The 20,024-nt window shown below is 24.4% G+C and overlaps 2 protein-coding genes across 6 annotated transcripts in view; one reads left to right on the top strand and one right to left on the bottom strand.

Annotated features, from left to right (window-relative positions):
* LOC112602417 (60S ribosomal protein L22-like) overlaps positions 1-19,161 on the top strand; it is a 44,127-nt gene extending 24,966 nt beyond the window's left edge. Inside the window, exons 1-7 of one of the 5 annotated variants that reach the window (XM_025350482.1) lie at positions 15,536-15,903; positions 16,301-16,465; positions 16,726-16,835; positions 17,053-17,214; positions 17,281-17,402; positions 17,480-17,588; positions 19,057-19,161. In XM_025350482.1, the coding sequence (XP_025206267.1) occupies positions 16,815-16,835; positions 17,053-17,214; positions 17,281-17,402; positions 17,480-17,588; positions 19,057-19,125 (483 nt within the window). In that variant the 5' untranslated portion in view covers positions 15,536-15,903; positions 16,301-16,465; positions 16,726-16,814 and the 3' untranslated portion in view covers positions 19,126-19,161. Of the gene's footprint in view, positions 1-13,451; positions 13,495-15,535; positions 15,904-16,300; positions 16,466-16,725; positions 16,836-17,052; positions 17,215-17,280; positions 17,403-17,479; positions 17,589-19,056 lie in introns of those variants that run through there. The other 4 variants (XM_025350481.1, XM_025350485.1, XM_025350483.1 and 1 more) reach the window with 4 other exon arrangements.
* Positions 2,030-13,186, bottom strand: LOC112602416 (mitoguardin). Its single transcript, XM_025350479.1, has 10 exons — positions 12,887-13,186; positions 10,892-11,051; positions 10,667-10,828; positions 10,400-10,590; positions 10,220-10,321; positions 8,594-8,691; positions 7,889-8,057; positions 5,866-6,099; positions 3,053-3,223; positions 2,030-2,330 (listed from the first exon to the last, which is right to left on the bottom strand). Exons 1-10 carry the CDS (start codon positions 12,965-12,967, stop codon positions 2,169-2,171), a joined length of 1,530 nt encoding a protein of 509 aa, XP_025206264.1. The 5' UTR covers positions 12,968-13,186; the 3' UTR covers positions 2,030-2,168.
* Positions 19,162-20,024: the final 863 nt, after the last annotated feature.

Raw genomic sequence — 20,024 nt, 5'->3', positions numbered from 1 at the left:
GAAAAATGTGGGTTTTGATATTTTAATTTTAAAAAAAAGTAATAACGGTACTTTTACATTTTTTAAATATTCACAAGTCATAACCTTTTGAAAATTAAAATAACAAAAAAATTCTACAAATGATCATTTATTCTTACTTTTAAATGTCATACCTACCTGATAAATCGATTCACCAAGACTAAAAATAACAGCGTGAAATTATTTAATAGTCTACAATATTATTATAGCCCCGCTGTTTTAAAAATGTAGGTAGGTATTCACACCAGTGTTATTATTTATTTCAAATCATATTTTAATTTAATTTACATGCATTGATACACAATTTCCATATTCAAATCATAATTCTAAGAAAAACTGCATGAAATTTTAAATTTTGGTGGCAATCTATCTCAACTCATCATTTTTGAAATATATACCTAGATATTGATACTGCAGAAATATTATTAGCACAAACATTTTGTTAAATGACTACCTAATAAATACAATAAACTCTCGGTTATCTACATAATTTTTGTATAATATTACATGTATTATTTATTATTTATATCATTGTTTTTTAAATAAATTATTATTGTTTTACATAGTTATCTAATAGGACAAAAATAAATATAAATACAAATATAATGTTTTAAAATTTTAACAGTGAAATGTACTTATCTGTTCTGGATAATACTCAAATCACTCATATCCCCAGATTATCAAGAGTTAACTGTTAAAGAATTATAATTTATAACATAGCATTGTAAGTGTAATAATAATATACAAAACCACTAAAACATATAGGGTTAAAATGAATAAAAATATGTCAAAAGAGAGGTTAGGATAACATTAAGACAACAATATTTTTAACAGAGCATATTTATTCATATTTCTTTGAATAAAAATTGTATGTTTGCAATTTGAATACATATTAAATGTTAATCAACATTTTTTTAATACACAATCTTAAATACTAAAATTCGAACCAATATTTTAACTAATGATAATAGGAGAAAAATCATAAAAAAATTACAATCTTTATTCTCTTACAATATGAACTGATAAGAAAATTAATAGCTATTTATACACTGTAAATATTTTTTCATATTTTCAATAATATCAAATAAGAATAAAAATAATAATAATATATTATTATTAGTCATATTATATTAAACTAAAAACTTATCCCCATATTTCATATTATAAAAGAAACTTATTATTAAAATTTAAAAATTAACATCACTAAAAATACTCAAGTCATGAATTATATTTAATTACTTAATTAATGTGTTTTAAATTATTCAATTGAACATTTTTGTCATCCAATCAAAACAAACTCATATAACATAGGTATACAATATACATTGTATTTAATTATAAACAAATTGGTTTAATGAGCATTTTTAAATATAATGAACTATATAATATTAATAATTACATAAAATGAAAATCAAATGGTTATAATTTTTTAAGATAATTTTAAACACAGATAGTATACTATATAACAATTATATTGATTTAGTAATAAATGTATTGTTCTAGAATAAAATTATTATCTAAATCCCAAGTATAAGAGACTGTTAATAAGCACTGGTAATTTATATTTATCATTTGTAAGCGCTTTATGTTTTACATAAATTAACTTAAATGAAAATCCATTTTAAATTATTATAAATTTACAAAATCTAAACGCTAACATTATAACCATTAAATTCGGTCTTAATAAGGCTATTTTAAGTAATTTCTACTCTATTAAATTAAATACATTTTGTAAATTAAAGATAAACATTACAATGACTCTCTTCAACTTAACAAATTATTGTACATAATACTGAACACAAATTATTTTTATAAAACAATCATATTCTAATCAAATATATTGTTTAAGCAAGACTTATTTTATTATTAAAATAATTTACCAAAACTCCAACCATAAAAATTAACACCAAACAATTAAATGTAAATCACAATTATTAATGCTATTAAATACAATAAACTAATCTAAAGACAAATTATTTTTGTTATAGAAACTAAAACATCAAACATTATTAAAACCAAATAAATAAAGTATAGAATTCAAACTAATAAAAAAAATATATACACACAGTGTCAATAGAAAACAAATGCACAAAATAGAAGCTGGTAACTGCAAATGTATATCTCAATTTAAATCAAGAGATCAATATTTCTTAAGACTTAACATCTAAACTGCATTTCATTTCTATCATTTTACTAATGTTCTCTGCTCGTATTTTAAATTGCTCTAACATGTCTGCTGATAGTTCTTCTTTGGTAGTATAACGACATTTATCAAAACTAAATATATCACGCATCAATTCAATGACTTGATCCTAAGAATATTAAAAATAATATATAACCAATGCAAGCTTTAAAAAAAAAAATCCACTAAAAATCATATATTTCAAAAATTGTATTTTTGGATTATATCATATTTTAATAGTAAGATATTATAAGTGAATTAAATAATTAACTTAAATATTATGTGAAGTAACAAATTATACTAGAATCCATGTCAAATGTAATGATGGTTGGTGACTCCACCTTCTAGATGCTACTATGCAATCAAAAAATTATATTTTAAGTAACATTCACACATAAAAAGATAGCCTTTATAAAATATGCGGTGATGATAACGGCTCCGATTTTGAGATCCCAGAAGGTAGTTTCAATGATAGTTGGGAAGAATTTCAAAATGTTAAAATTTGTAGTTTGTACACAAGTTATTACATACTGTTAATACATATTATTGTAATTTTTTTTCGTTTCAAAAACCTTAAACACTTTTATCTAATCCATCATCATATTATCTTGACAATGCGTAATTTTAATGTTTTTAATTTGTTTGTAGTCATCAACACCAATAGTATTGATTGTGTTAAGTGATAAAGAAAACACAGCATATACTAACATATGTATACTTAGCTATTTTTAAATAACACGCCAAATAAATTTGTGGTACCAGGTATTGAATGCCTCGTGATAAGTGGAGTCACCGACCGCCAATATATTTGACACAGACTTTAGGTAGTGTAATCAATTAATATTTACATACCTTGAAAAACAAACATATTCTGCTCAGTTCTTCATCAGGACCTAAGAAGCCCCATGCAAGTAAAGGTGACATTTGTTCAGATATGTTGTAAAAATGATGCATAAAACCATTTGGGTATTTCAATTTACTACGCTTGGCACGGAGCACTGACCAAACTGCAGTTGATAAAGCCTAAACAGACACAAATATAGTTAATATTAAATTGAAAAATGCTTAGATTATATACAATGGATAGAGTATTACAACTGAATATATTCAAAGCCAACATAATTATAGGATTTTTTACATCATAGTATGTAAACATATGTAATAAATTCTTAAAAAGTAGGTGGCAACAATTAATTAATTGTTAAAACAAAATGTACATAATATTTAAAACAAAGTAAAATTTAAAATATGATATAATTTAATATATTTAATAACTTAATGTCATTTGTATAACTAATTTTTTTTTTTTTTTGCCATACTAATTTATTACAGTTACTAAAATATAAAATGTCTAATATACTTTTAAATTATACTAGCTAATCAACTTTGCACAGAAATTTATTTATATAAGTTAAGTATAGACAAATTTTAAATAATTTTTAAGGTAATCTTGCTAAAAATAAAATGTATTAACCATTAAACCTCAACTATTTTGTTGACTATGCCTGTGTCGTGCTCAGTAATTAAAGCATAATGCTAATATGTATATTATATTATTATTTAAAATAATATTCTGATTTATATACACAAGCTAAATATACTTAATGAACTACTTTTTGAATCTTTTTGGTATCTATAAAGTAAAAAATTAATCTCTCATTACATCAATGGAGTAATTTTTAAGGAATAAACTATAACCACTTTTTTATTTTTTATTATATGTTTATATTAAGTGATTTATTTATTATACTACACTCATTATTTAAAAATCTTTTAACTTTTTCGATAATATACCTAATGAGCGTTTATTATTCATAAATAAAAAAATAAAAATTTTGAATAACATAAATATTGAATAAATTGAATATGCAAATGTATATCCTTCTAAAATTGTGTAAATTATAAAAATTAAATTAAAAGTTTTTTTCAAATTTTACTTAGAAGTGGTTTAATCCTTAGTAAAAACTATTTTGAGTACTAATTTCTGTTGTCAATTAATTTCAGATAATCATCTAGGTGGGATGATAATATCAATAGTCAGCGCGTTATAGGAAGTGTCAGAAAAATAAACAACAACAATAAAAGTATCGAAGAGTTATCATCTAAAGACATTTTGATTTAAATATGAGCCTAGAAATCACATTTTGTAATTTATTTTATGTTAGTATTCATTTCAAAATTAATTGAAATGTTTTTTTTTTTTTTTGTTAATTTTACATTTATATGAATTATATAAATATGATGATTATATTATATACAGTGGATTCCGCTTAATGTGGCCACTGGTTAATATGGGCATTCGCTTATTGTAGGCACACATGTCTGGTCCCAATACAAATGTATATTAACAATGTTAAATAAAACCTTAAAATATGGACACTCGATTCAGTTTATGTGGACAATTTTTTTTTTTATCGTAGCGTTAGAATATACACATAAGTATTTAAAAACGACTAATTTAATTGGGTTTCGTCGTATCTATGAGATTGTGTTTATCGAAAATAATAAAAATCATTACCATTCAAACAAACAAATTTCAACAAAGAGAGGCGAAAAAGTGCATAGATTTCTTGCAGAAGTTCTTCATACAAGAGGGAAACAAAAATAGTCTGTCTGATAAACTTGAAGCGTGTGCCCATTTTATCAACCAGATCCATACTAAACAGCTTAGACAACGAAAAATTATGTTTTGTATACCTTCTACATCCAAAGATTAATTTTATTTAATATATTATATGTATTTAGTTTTATTTATATACCTAGTAATTATTTAAAATTGTTTTCAATTATATGATAATACAAATATATTATTTTATTATAATTTTTTTTTTTACTAATTTCGGTTTTTATGGGCAACCGCTTAATGTGGGCAAACAGGGCTGGTCCCAACATGCCCACATTAAACGGAATCCACTGTATATCAATAGCAAATATCAATTAAAGGTAATAGTTTGATTTTAATTTTAATTATATTTATTATTTTTCTAATCATTTCTTTCATCATCATATACTTAAAAATAATTTTTTAAATGTTAAGTCTTTTTAAACCTACAATAAAGAATTTTATTTTGCATTAAAATTTGGACCCTCATAACTCAAAATACTCATCAAAATTATGATTTTTATGTATCAAAATACTTCAAAAAATATCCTATTTTAGAATATAAAATTAAAAATGTATGTTGTTATATGAAAAGTAAAAAACTAAAACATGTTTAACGATAAAAAATAATTTTTTTTTTAAAGTTGTTTTATTTTATCTGGAAATTATAAAAAAATATTTTCAAAAATGTTTAAATTTGTCATTATCAAATATCATTTGATAAACAAATCACCCTTTTATACTCATAAAATTTATTATTTAATAGATCAATTATTGTAGGATATTAAATCACATTGAAGGACTTATTATTGATTTATTAAAAGTTTAAAGACTGTGTATGTATGTAGTGAACTGTTTTTTACTTCATTGTTTATTTATTGTTTTTTAATATTTTCATCATAAAAAAAATGTAGATATTAAATATTATTTAGAAATTAGTACCAAATAAATATGATAAGTGGACGAAGGCATGCCTAACATGTTCTTTAATCTTGTTGGCTTTATAAATTGTTATAGTGGCTCAATATATAGTATCTAATATAAATAAAATAGTTAGTATTACGGTTTCTTTAAATCCTTTTGATAACCAACGATTTTGTATTACAGCAATCACCGATGTGGGTGGAGCTTCAAGATCTTCAAATGCATCCATTAAAATGTAATCCATAACAATATCATAAAATGTCATTTTTTTCACACCCCTAGCTGATAACTCATTTTCAGCCTCAGTCCAATGAACATCAGTTTTCGCCCAACTCAACATCTCTTCATAGGCTAAAAGAAAATCCTTAGGGTCCTACAATAAAATTAAATAATTTTATTAACTAATACATCAAAAGTATAACATAATTAAGACTCGGATTTTAATGCTAAGTGTATCTTTTTTTGTTGATCTTAGAAAACGCTTTCAGAGTACATAATTTGTTTCATGTAACGAGTGCTTCAAAACTGGATTTGAGAATTATTTTATATTTTTTTTTTCATTTATAGTATAATTAGGTCATTTTGTTGGTTTTAATCTATATTTGTTTAATATACTATACAAATTTAATCTATTCAAATTTAATCTATTCAAAATATTATCTAAAGATAAATTGTTTTTGTTTAATAGGTTTATCGAGTTTTTCTAAACATATTGTTAATTATTTGATTCATTTCGATACAATTTTTATCTTATCTCTAATATTGATTAAGGATCATCGCCCGTACTTAGACAAATTACAAATAATTAGTTAATTCTTGTTAATAGCAATACTATTTTGTATGTTGGTATTGTTAATGATATTTAATTATTTTAAATAATGTCTAGAATAAAATTATTTACTTCTTCTCACTTGCATGACTATAAAAACAAATTCCAAAGAAACGTCTATAGAATAGCTAGGACTATTTACAAAGCTAATAATAGCACTATTACAAAATTATTTGACAGATCTATGGATTTTGTATAACCAAATAGAATGAAACATGATAATGCTTTATTGTTTGCCAGTAATGCAGCTCCATACATGGTTAAATCTTTATACTCGTAAAAGGAACACATCAATTGCCTCGCACGTAGTCTAAATAGAGTAACTGAAGAAGTGTGAGAATATTTTCCTAGAGTGAATGCACTGGTATCAAATGTAAAATAATTGTTACAAAGCACTTTCTAAAGTTTTAAAATTTAAATGCATGGGCTTGACTATTCTTTTACCACATCAACCAATACTGACATGTTAGGGTACTTAGATAGAAACTTTAGTATACTACTGTAACTATTTTAAGTTTATTAAGTCATCGATGCATTTTAAGATAACGAGTAAACGATGCTATAGCAAACAAAAAACACATCATTTAATGGCAGATAAAGAGATTGAAACAAACTTGATATTTTTATAAACTAAACGTGGAAATATACCAAGTAGTATAACATATCTTAAAGCATCAAGGATACCCTTAATTAAAGCAATCGATATTGTAAATAATACAAAAACTTTGATTGTATTTTAAGTAATCAAGGCAAAATAATAAAGAAAAACCAGAAAAGTATATTAGAGAAAAATTGTGGTTATACTACAATGGAATCATTGCAAACATTTTAAAAAACAAGGAAACTTCTCGATCAAAAATGTCGAATAAATTAACTCCAAATAATATTTGTCATATGAAATTTGCTCCTATTACATTCATGAACGATGAAATAAGCTTTTCCACAAACAAAAATATTTTTTCAGATAATAGATCATTAGTGTTCGAACAAATTAAACAATATATTACTGTTCAATGCAATGTTTAAAATTTAATAAATAAAATAAGCTTACTTAGAATTGAACAACAATTTTAATTTATATTTTAGTATGTTTAGAATGAATAATTCTGCCTTAAAAATATGTGTCAACATCATAGCCGCGTCAAGTCAGTTTTTCAAACTTCGGTTATTTTTTTTTTATAATAAAATAATAACTATACCTTATTTATAAATTACTGACTTGTATAAAAAAAAATTATAGGGCATTTTTAAATATTTTTAGAACATATTTGTATGGTTTTAAGGGCATTTAAATCCGGGCCATAAACATAATATTATAACAAAAAAATATTACTTTCTCGGAAAATAAAAATATATCGGTTAATATACGTCTCCCACAATCAGAAAACCACATCGAGTTTTTTTCATCCTTGAATAAATGTTCAAAAGCTTGACGAATACAATGCAACTTACACACATATTCTCTATCTGAAGCACAATTCACCAATGTCGTTCGATAACTCCTAAATAGAAATAATAAGTAATTAAATCTGAATAAAAAATTTTTTAAGATGATATTGGCACATAAAACGTGTTCACATAAAACATTTTTAAAGATTTTTGAGTTACCTTAAAAATAAAATCACTTATTACAAAAATTATAGTAAATAATATTTATGAGGGTTTGATATACCCGCTTTATATTTTATTATATTATTTTTCTCTGTATTCAACTTTAAAAATAAAAGTAATTACTGTAAGTTTAGATACTAATAATTATTTTGCTGTTTTGAGACAATATTTTTACAAATCAATAAATTATATCTTCAAATATAATATTATTCCTTATAAATTTTCAATAGGTTATTTTACTCTAAGATTACTTTAAATATTATAAAATTATTTTAGATGAACATGTTTTGTTTATATTATACTTGAGTTAAAGAGAGAAAACAAACAGTGCACTACCATCTTCTAAAAATTATTGTACAATTATAATACTATATTCAAATGATACGTAATTAATGATAATTTAACAAAAATTAAAAAGTGTGTGTACCTGCATGCAATGCCTTCAATTTCAGAATATTTTAAAGCATTTTGATATAGATAATAGTTGTCAAAATTTAATTCTTCAAATTCTCTCAAATTTGCTACCTAAAACATTACATTAAATAGTTATTATGATATTTAGGAAAAATAATAATCAAAATAGTACAGAAAAACATTAAAGCCAAATAACTTAACTTATCAACAATAATAACTAATAAAATTAGAATTTAAAACACAAGTCATTAGATATTTTAATGTCAAGATTTTAAAATAAACTATGGGTACATTAATAATTTCAAGAAATAAAGCATTTAGGTGATATTATATTCTTAATATTTTACAAATCACAGTTGATAACAATAATCTAAGGCAGGTATGCCCAACCCACAGCCCGCGGACCAAATCCGGCCCGCGAAGATGTTCCAACAGATCATTTTATAAAAATTAGAAATTTGTATAGGTGTAAAAAAAAAAAAAATTATTATTTACCAAAAAATGTATTTTATTAAGTTTTTAAGAATATAAAATAATTTTTAATGACAAAAACAAACTAACAACTATAGCGTGGAAATATTGAAAACTTTAAACACATACGATTTGAGTCATAAATTCGATAAGTGAACAAAGATAATATTATATCCGATGAAATGTACAATAGATATACCTATGACTAGTTTATATTTTATCGAAATTAACAAAAAAAAAATCCCCATGAAGCATATACGGCCCAATAGTACAAATAGTACAAATATACATTTTGAATGTGGCCCGCCAGTTGAAAAAGGTTGGGCATGCCTGATCTAAGGTATGATTGCATAAAAAATTGTGTATACTCTTATTTATCTAATCGACAAGTATGTAATTTACAAATAACAATAGTGTTTAATTTTTTTGTAGAAAAATAACACAACATAAATTCCTTGAATAGCAATGTTTTTAAATGAAAAACACAATGATGTAAATAAAAAATCAAGAGAAGGAAGATTCAACTATTAACTCCTCTCCCATCATATTTGTCTTTATATGCAATAAGTAATAACTAATTTCAAAATAAATTAATATGCCACTGTAATAAATTAATTACTTAAGAAATTATTATGCTGGGTTGCATAAAACCAATATTTTAATTTATTCAATAATATATGAACACTTTTATCAAACTATTAAATCTTTTTACTGAGTCATATTTTATGTTCCACAAACAATTGAATAAAAGTTTATTAGTTTTAAACATGATACTAAGGGTTTAAGTAAAAATTTGAAACTTATAAGAAAACTGATAACAACTCTTCAGCTATTATAATTTGAACAGGTAAAAACGCAGTGACTATGTGATAAGTTGAATGATTGGCTAAAATTTAATAAACTGAAACTAAACTGTTAGTTTTATTAACTGGTGACCAATCATTTGATGACTCAATAACGCAAATGAAAGTTTAATAAATATTTAATGAACGTTTAATGCAACCAGGCATAAGAGTATTAACTTGTAGTATTATCTAAATATAAAAAAAAACAAAACACTACAATTGATACTTAAAGAAAAGTATCAAACAATATGTATTGTTAGAAACAATTTGCTAAAATATAGTGTTTAAATTATAATTATCTTAATACAAAATATATAGCTTACATCTGTGCGTGCTGATACAAAACTATCTACTGACGAACGGCGATCATCAAACTTCAATGTGTCATCATTTCCATTCTGTTGAACACGAAATAATACTGACCTCTAAATTAAAAAATTATATAATTTTATGATACATTGCAACTTACATAAGTTATATAAAAAAATATATTAAATTCTTACTTGATCTAGGAAAAGTAATTGACATTGATCTTGTAATGAGTAAGCAGAATCCACTAACAGTTGAAGTTCTTTACAAAATTGGGAATCTTCAGTAGACATAAGTTTATTGGATACCATTGTTGAATTATTGCCAGAAAATGCTGTCAATGCATCTTCCCAAAATGATATACTACAAGCTAATGATTCCATACCTGAAAAAAAAACCAATAACATAATTTAAATTTAAATATTAAGCATAACCAACTAAACTATTAAAATATAACTTACCCATTACACCTAGTTGTTGAGGTGCAGTATATTTAACTTCTGAAGATTTACAATGGCTAGGAGAATCTTGAGTTGAAGATATCACAGATGCTTGTCGATTGGTGGATTTGATACTAGGACTTAGTGATCTATGGCTAGTTCTAAAAATTCTAAAACTAGAAACTGAAACACAAAACATAATTGTAATGAATGTAATTTTTTGTTTAAATAAACACTGTAACTTACCTGAAGGTACATCAATATTAGCTTTTCTCTTGTCATAAGAATAATGTTTGATAACAGGTGCTGATTCTCGAGAATACTTTCTTCTTTTCCAATAGTTTCCTAATACCACAATTAATGTAGTACTTATAACTAATCCCATAGATATGGATACACGGAAACCCTGAAATAGTAAAAACAAACTTTATGTTTTCAAAATTAAAGACTACATATCATTTTATTAATATATCAAAAAAATTACTTAAATTTATTCAAAGTAGTATTTTCTTGAACAAAAAATAAAATCATGAAAATATGTTAATTTTTTCCGTCAGATAAAAGTTGATAATTTAAAATAAAAACATAAATTGGACTAATATTTTTAAAATTTAGTTATTGGAAGAATTTAAATTTTAAATAAATATAATTTTCAAGTGTAATATATTGAGTGTAAAATATTAAAGGTTAAGATGATAAATTGATATGAATCACATAACTATTTGTTCTTTGTAATATTTAATCAATAACTATACTAAACTTTTAGTAGAATAAAAAACAAATAAACTTTATTAATCATTTAAATGTCTCATACAAATAACATAATGATACACAAACTTACTATTCTATTTAGATACAAGAATTATTAGAAGTTATTTTTTATCAATAAAGTTACTAGGAGACGAGTTAAAAAAAAGAAAAGAAAGAAAAGAATCATTTATATTTATAACTATTCCAACTTACTGATTTAATGAGTATTAGGTATTTATACTTATCTAACCATTAAAATATGATAGGTAAAAAAAAATAGCTAACTACGTACACTGTAAGCCATAATAGAATTGGAAACTAAATTTGGCATATCCATTCGTTTGTTGGCTATTGAACAAATATTTGTATTGATTTCATTTAATTTATCTTCAATTAATATAGACAATGATTATTTCAATAAAAAGGAAACAAACAAATTATGGGTGTACCAAATCATTAATAAAATAAAAACTATACTTACTATTCAAAATTTGATATCATAGTAATAAAACATAAATAACTACATTTAAAAATATATATAAAGTGTCATTTAGGTGCAATAATTATTTTATGCAATTCCATTATTTATAAATTAATTATTATGTACACAGTTCCCAACATTTTTATTATATTACCTATTTTGTTAATTAAAACATTATATAATATTACTCATTACAATTTAATTTTAAGATATATTAACAAAATATATTAGGTATAAAAACAATTTCAAATATAAAACAAGTTACCTAATCCAAAACCTACTGTTTTTGGTTTTCTAGTTTAGGTAATACCTGTGGGTATACATACTTTATTTTGATAAAAATATAAAAAAGGAATAAATATTTATTGGAAGGAAAAAAAATAAAATATACTTCCACCTAATAACAATACAAATATTACGATTGTATCAAAACAAAATATAATCAATAATAAATAATAGGTGTCACATGAACAAATTAAAAGTATGTAATTAATATTTTCATTGACAAAATAATAGCAAATAACACAGAAAATATACTGATTGATTTAGAAAATACTATAGAATTTTAGTTATAAGTAGCAGATTATTTAAATACAATACATTTAAAAAACAAACATTTGAAATACAATATTGGTAATAAGAATTTACTTGAAATAAAAATATTACAAACAATTGTTATGAAATCAAAAATATTAAATTAATTAGTGACATTGATGTAGATACACAATCAATCAGAACTATAACAACAAACAAGAAATATGAGTTATTTTATTATTCACTGAGTATTCTTAGTATTATACCTAAGTAAATTTCTAATTTAAGGATATTCCGTTTGGTTTGTTTTAAACAAATAAAACTAAACTAAAATAATAAGAAATATTGTTTCATTTTGTAGGGAGTAAGTTAATTATTAAACGAGTCAGTGTTGCTAAAAGAAGCTGTTTTGAAAATGATAAATGACGTAAATTATGTCCTAATAGATCAAAAAGTTTGAGGCAAGATTGACTTACATGTTCCGAAATATGTTTTCGCAAAATTCCTGTAAGTTTGGTCAATGGATACAGGACCAGGGCAGACTTTTTACCGCACATAGCTCGGAGGCTGATGATAGATTACTGGCGCTCGACGTTTTGTACATAATTTGTGGAAATAAGAAACATATTGATAAATAAAATAACGACTATAGTGAAAAAACGAAAAATATAATAATTCCAATAAAATGTCGTAGTCCTACGGCCGATCGCAGTATGACTAGTATGAGGTTGTGCCGTTGCGGTATGCGACTCTCAGTGCTCTCACTCTCTCGTCGCGACATAAACGAACCGACCTGGTTATCACAATAACGAGATGCAGCTAATCACAACTTCTGATAACATTATCTTTTACAACTCTATGACCACTAGAACAGCTTACTGATAGATAAACGCAGTAACCATTAACAGGGTTCCCGGTGCTATAACAATTATTAAGTTATCACTTGGAACGTCTTATCAAATTTTATTAATTTGAATGTTGAAGTGTTTGACATTAATCAGATGAGAATTTTATTAGATTGTAAATTCTACTCGGTTCTAAGTCTAAATTCGAAATTTAAGACACAGCATGTTATGTTGTTATAGTTAGTACATTTGAATTTGTCATATAACTAATTTATTAATTATTGGTACTAAGATAAAAACTAAGCCGAAACACTTCATAAACAGATATTGGTATCCACTCATCTCATATATATGACCACTTCAACCATAACAAATTATTTAGAAACGTCATTCTGAGATGAGTAATTCTTATTAAATAATTTATTTAATAAGTTAATTTATTATTAAACTAATTTTTTAAATATTTTTATTATATACAAACAATTCTAATATAATTAAGTATTTCATCAAAAACAAAGTAATGATATTACTTATTACTTTGTTAAATAACTACACAATACTAATTGTTTTTATATATGCTGCCATAAATTTAAGAATAAATATTACCAAATATAGTAGAAATATTGGGTATATGACATGACAATTGTGCTAACTCCAATCTTTAAATTTAATGGGATCTAACAAAATAGTTGCCACTAAAAGATTCCTTTAGTGTATAAGTTCATAATAATCAAAAACTTTATCATCTAAAGAGCGTTTTGAATTTTGGAAGGATCAGGTTATCATACATCGAATTCATAACAATTTGGTCCTTAAACAATAAAATTGTGTAGAACCACATACAAAAAGCAATGAAAACAATTAACAATATTATATATTGATTAACTCATGACGTTTGAATCGTACAATCAGTTGCACACACTTCATAAAATATTAGATGTAAAAAATCTTTAAGTTCTGGAAACACTAAACATTGAAATGCTATTTTTTTAATACCATTGTACGGAAACTGGATTATAAAACTTAATAGGCATGTGAAAATACAAGAATTCCTACTACTCAACCAAAACAACAAAAATAAATTAAATTATAACAAAAATCAATGCCAATATGTCATGTTTAATAAAATAGTTAAATTACTATTTTTCTGACTAGCATATTTATAATATCATCATAAAATGGTTTGGTATTTTAAGTTTTTGTATTAATAATTTTTCAATTGATACTGTTGATAAAGAACTTCAAAGTTTTTAATGATTACGTTTCTACAGTATATTTAAATTTTTTAAAGACAAGAAAAACTTGTTTCAACTGAAACACTTGTAGATGGAATTGTTAAAACTAAAGCGAATAATTTATAGATCTTGAGGATAATTTCTATTAACCCACCGCTCTTAAAGATTTTGTTCAGGTCAAAAACATGTTAAAGATCGTAATGCATTGCAAATTTTTTGGTTTTGGTTTCGAGATGATCCAAAGAATATTAAGTGTGTAGTGTGTTATTAAAATTTAAGTTTAGTAAATTTTGATACAAGTAGTATTTTTTATTAAAATAGTTTTTTAATTTTCAATAATACTATAAGTATAATAATATTAATATAATGAATTTTATGTAATATTTTCCAGACTAAGAAGAACAAGATAAATCTTTTAATTTTGGTTTCAAGATGATCCAATGAATACTAAATGTTCCACAAATAATAAACACTATCTTTTTATACATACTTAGTAATTTTATTATAAAAAAATAATTTCACACATATAAAATTAATTTCAAATAAATATAATGTGAGTTCACTTCACATATTTCATCTAATGGACAATCAAACATTAATCTTATCCATTATAGTTGCAAAAAAATGTAATATATTCTTATGTACAAAATCAATCATCCTAAAATTAAAAAGATATTATAACAATATACTAAAGTAATTTTATAAAGAATAACACTTACAATGAAAGTTTAAGTTTATTTTTTGACATTTAATTAGTGGCTTTTATGGTCAATAAACACCTCAATTCTCCTCACTAACACAAGACACAGATCTTTAAATAATGATTTTAGTGAACATGAACTGACACATATGAAGTTTGTCGCCTATCACATCCAGCTCACAGATGTATAGGATATTAAATTCACCTTCAACAGAAAACATGATTTGTAACTTACCTTAAAATAATAGTAGATTACCTTATATTAAGCTTAGTAGTAAGAACATAAACTATTATATGTCTACAGATTTTTTATAATAGTTTAAATTTTAAACACTTCATGACTATTTGAAAATGATTTCAAAAATCTCATAATTCATTTAAAATATCATAACTCATCTCGTTTCAATATTAAGTTTAACACTACAAACAGGGTCGGCAAAAGCTATGGGCGACCTGAGTGACTGCCCAGAGCGCCAGCACGAAAGGGGCGCAAAACTGAAAATTGTTTTTTTTCAATTTATCTTTTAATACGCATTAACAATCTATGCAATTTGAATTATTCATTATCTAATGTCGTTTTAATTGAAGATGCATCTGCAATTGTCTTATATTTGTATAATGCAGGAATATATCAATGCATCGATACCGCAGGTTATTACTGTGTGTGAACCGCAGAAGACCTCAGTGGAACTAGGGAGCTTAGAAGTTAATAGGTAGGTATACTAAAAAGCTACGGAAATGCATCCAATCCGCTGTAGACAGATTGCCAAACCTAGAATCAATTTTCACCGGTTGATGACTGATACCTAGACACTCAATTGCCATATTTGGAATTTATTTATTTTCTATACACAAAAAAGTACCGGACAATCTACGGGACTAGGACACAAGGTGTATAACACCGGCATGGGCGCCATCCCCAGACATTTTTCAAGGGAGGATTTTTTTTATACATTATTATTTTTTGCCATAATTACAATAAATTATTACAATTAGGTAAGAAATTTAAAATTCTAGAGGAAGGCAAGTGCCTCATCTTGCCCCCCCTCAGGGAACGCCCATGAACACCGGTGATGACCAGCCACTAAATATTCAATTTGTTTTTTATAGACTTATTTACGCGTTTAAAATGACACCGCAAAAATGAAGAGCCACCAAATCATTAATACCAATGTCGCAAACATCGTTATTTCCGGTTTCGTCACGAGATTTAACTATTGACTGCTCTATCCTTTTTTAATTACGGTTTTTCACGAGTCCTGTCTCCAACCAAAGGTATTCACTTAAAGCGAGTTTCGCCAGCCCTTAGTAATATTATAAACTAATAACAAAAAAGATCAAGAGCGTTTTAAAAAATAAAAATTGTAATTTTATACCAAAAACTTTTGTACTGATTACTACACTGTACGATTTACAGTTAAAGATGCCTTGTAAGATGAAATCTTTTCTCCCATGATAACTATAGCATTCCTGCCCCCTGTCACATCTGTTCTGTCTTTGTGTAATTTTCATGTCATTTCTTTCACATCTTTCAGATCTAACCTCTGTTCGTGATATTCAACCACGTTATTTAGCGGATATTAATTTATTTGTAGTTTTTTGTGTATCTAGTTAACATCTTCAAATGGATCCTGCTGCAAAACAGGTAACGTGTTTATTATATTTTATTTTATATTCTCTAAGTTGTTGATTTAATTTGTGATTCAAATACTTATTATTTATGACCTGTCGTCTTGTATTCGTGTATTATTATTCTACTTTTATTGGTAACGTTTGCTTAATTTAAATGATTCAAACTTATTTAAGTTATTTACTTTAAACAATAAGTTTATTCCAAAATAATTATAATGGAACTTTTTCAGATTGAAGTCGCTGGTGGTGAAAAAAACCCTGTGGCCGAAATGCCGACTACTTCTACTCTACAGGCAACAAGTAGTAACAATTCTTTGAAAAAAAAGAAAAGAAAAATCATACTTGATTGTACTGAACCTGTGAATATCAGTATTTTGAATCTCAAACATTTTGTAAGACTAAATTAAATTGATCAGTATTCATTATTTTTTTAAATATTATATATTTGATATTTGTAGAAAACCTTCATTGGATTAAAAATGAGATATAATGATGAAACTGAAAACTCCGAAGATGTCATTTCTGTAAAAAGGACAAATACCAAAATTATTATTTTTTCTGATGTACCTTTCACGAAAAGGTATGTAATAATGATAATATTGACTTTTAAATGCTTTTAAAATTTAGTATTATTTTAATATTGTATTTTAATTTTAGATACTTGAGATTCTTGATGAAGTCATACTTCAAAAAGTGGGAGATAGCAAAATTGTGGAAACTAGTTGAAATTGGACCAGACAGTTATGCATTCAGATTATTAAATTTGGTAAATAATTCTAATTTTGATAATATTTATTATTGAAAATATGTTAAATGTACTGATGTATTACTGAATTTAGAAAATCTATATTCATTTCATTTTATGGCTCGCTTTGCATAATATTGGTAATATAGGCAGGGTTATTGTACAAATTTAAGAACTATGATTTAAATTTTAAAGTTAAAATCAAAAATAAAAAAAAAAAAAAATTGTTATTTTATTTATAATTATTGAAAAATTATAAATGTTTAACTGATATGTCTTTCAAACATATATCATAACAAATTTTTTTTCAGTCGAATCCCTTTTAATATTCCAGTTAATTAATATATTATAAATTTCGAAGGTTAGAGTATTCTATATGTTCTTGTTGAATTGTATCATTATTTTTATTTAAAATGAGTTATGAAAATTATTAATATTGTATATGATTGTTATTTGTTCTTTGATTAAATTCAAGAGAAAAATCTGAAAACAAATTCCAATTATTTCTTACCTTTATATTTTAAAATATATCAATTAGTTGTGATTCTTAAACTAACAACACATCCAAATTATGCATTTAGTTCTAAAAAATTAGAGTACTAATAAGTTATACTTATGATCCTGTTTCTACCTATAAAAATAGTTTTGTACTATCTAAATGCATCTCTATTTCTTTTCTTTTTTTTTAATATATAAATTCAATTAATTATAGAGTATGATCACAATATTAAAAAATTAGTCTCTGTTTTTATAATTTACAAACATAATATAGGTTAATCCTTTTGCTTTAAATATCCGATTTATGAGAAATGCTTCCCCAGCTAATGATAGGAATGGGAGGTGAGAGATAACAAAATCTCTCTGGATGCAAACTGTAATGGTCATTTTTGTATGCTATTAAACTCTGTGAATAGTCAAAGTCTGTCCCTTTTTATATTATTCTAACCATAAAATATTGTGATCTCCCAATTTACTTATGCAAAATAGTTAATCATTAATAATATATAAATCCAGGCAAACTATTATATTTGATTTGAATTATATTTTGTTATGAATGAAGATTAGGTTAAATTATGTTTCATATTTAAGAATAAAATTTTTCAAGTAATTTTTATTTAGTTCAGAACTTAAGATTCTCAATATTTGCAAAAATAAAAAATAATATGTGGATCAGATCAATAACTTCAATTTGGAAATAATGAAATATTTAATAGAAATCTATGTTTTTAATATGTAACTAGCATTTATAACAATAACTGATCAATTATATTAATCTAATTTCATCAGTTTGACAACAAATTAAGAAGTTCAAAGAGTAGATTTATTCTTGCTGATATTTACATATTGTTTTTTTATAGTTTAAAAATGTATACATTATAATCCATTTTCTTACTTTTATCTTGTGGAATTATAAATAGTTAATTTAAAATGTTGATTTAATAGTTGCTGTACATTTTAAATTAATTAATTTGTAAATGGTTTGTTACAGGTCACTATTAAAGATATCGAGTCGAAAATTAATGAGATATATTCCGATGTAAATTCTAACTCTGAATAAAATAAAAATATTAATTTTATCACTAATTTTTTATATTACATACCTATCTACTTGCCACGTGGAACTGTGACTAAGCATTATATCATAATATAATCAATAACAACATATTAATGCCAATATGCTATATTGTGTATTTTAATTACATACTTAGAAAATATTATTTTATTTTCAAGTGTCTACACTAATAAAAACTTCTTTTATCTAAATGAATACAATAGAGTCTTGCTTATCCGGTCATCCAGACAAATTATATTTCATACTTTAGTACTTGTATGTTTATACTAAAAATACATACACATATAAAAATGATTTATGTCAATATCGATTGTTATCTACTATAAGATGTATATTAATTGATATATATATACATATTCTATAGGTTATAATTAAGGTTTAATTTTTTTTCTGCAAAATATTTATCAATAAGTTGAAAAATAAATCATTCTATTTAATCTGTAGAGAGTGGTCCCATCTAGTCCAGATCATCAAGATTACTGTATTAAATAAATTATTAAATTGCAACAAAAAGGTATATACTACATTTAAAAGAGCTACATATCACCTTGGAGTATTACACCCTTTAAATTAATTAAGACTTAATAATAGTTGTATTGTTTTGGTTTTCCTGAATTTTAGCTACTTTATATATAAATGTACAATATTTCGAAAACTTATAGTTTTTTAATAAAAGGCAGGTACTTAAAATATTAAGCATAATGTGACACTTACATATTGAATTTAATAAGTAGTACTTAGTCTTGTGTAATTTTAAAAATATTGTCGCACATAGATAATATATTTTAAGATTATTAAAATAGTTTGGACATGCACTATTTTCAGTATTATAAAATATTTAAATAGAAACTACTATATGGAAATTTTTGAATATTGTTTAATAT

The sequence above is a fragment of the Melanaphis sacchari genome, unplaced genomic scaffold, assembly GCF_002803265.2.
Source record: "Melanaphis sacchari strain LSU unplaced genomic scaffold, SCAv2.0 Contig88_pilon_pilon, whole genome shotgun sequence".
NCBI classification, from domain to species: Eukaryota; Metazoa; Arthropoda; class Insecta; order Hemiptera; family Aphididae; genus Melanaphis; species Melanaphis sacchari.
This window is presented reverse-complemented; position numbering and strand designations above follow the sequence as displayed.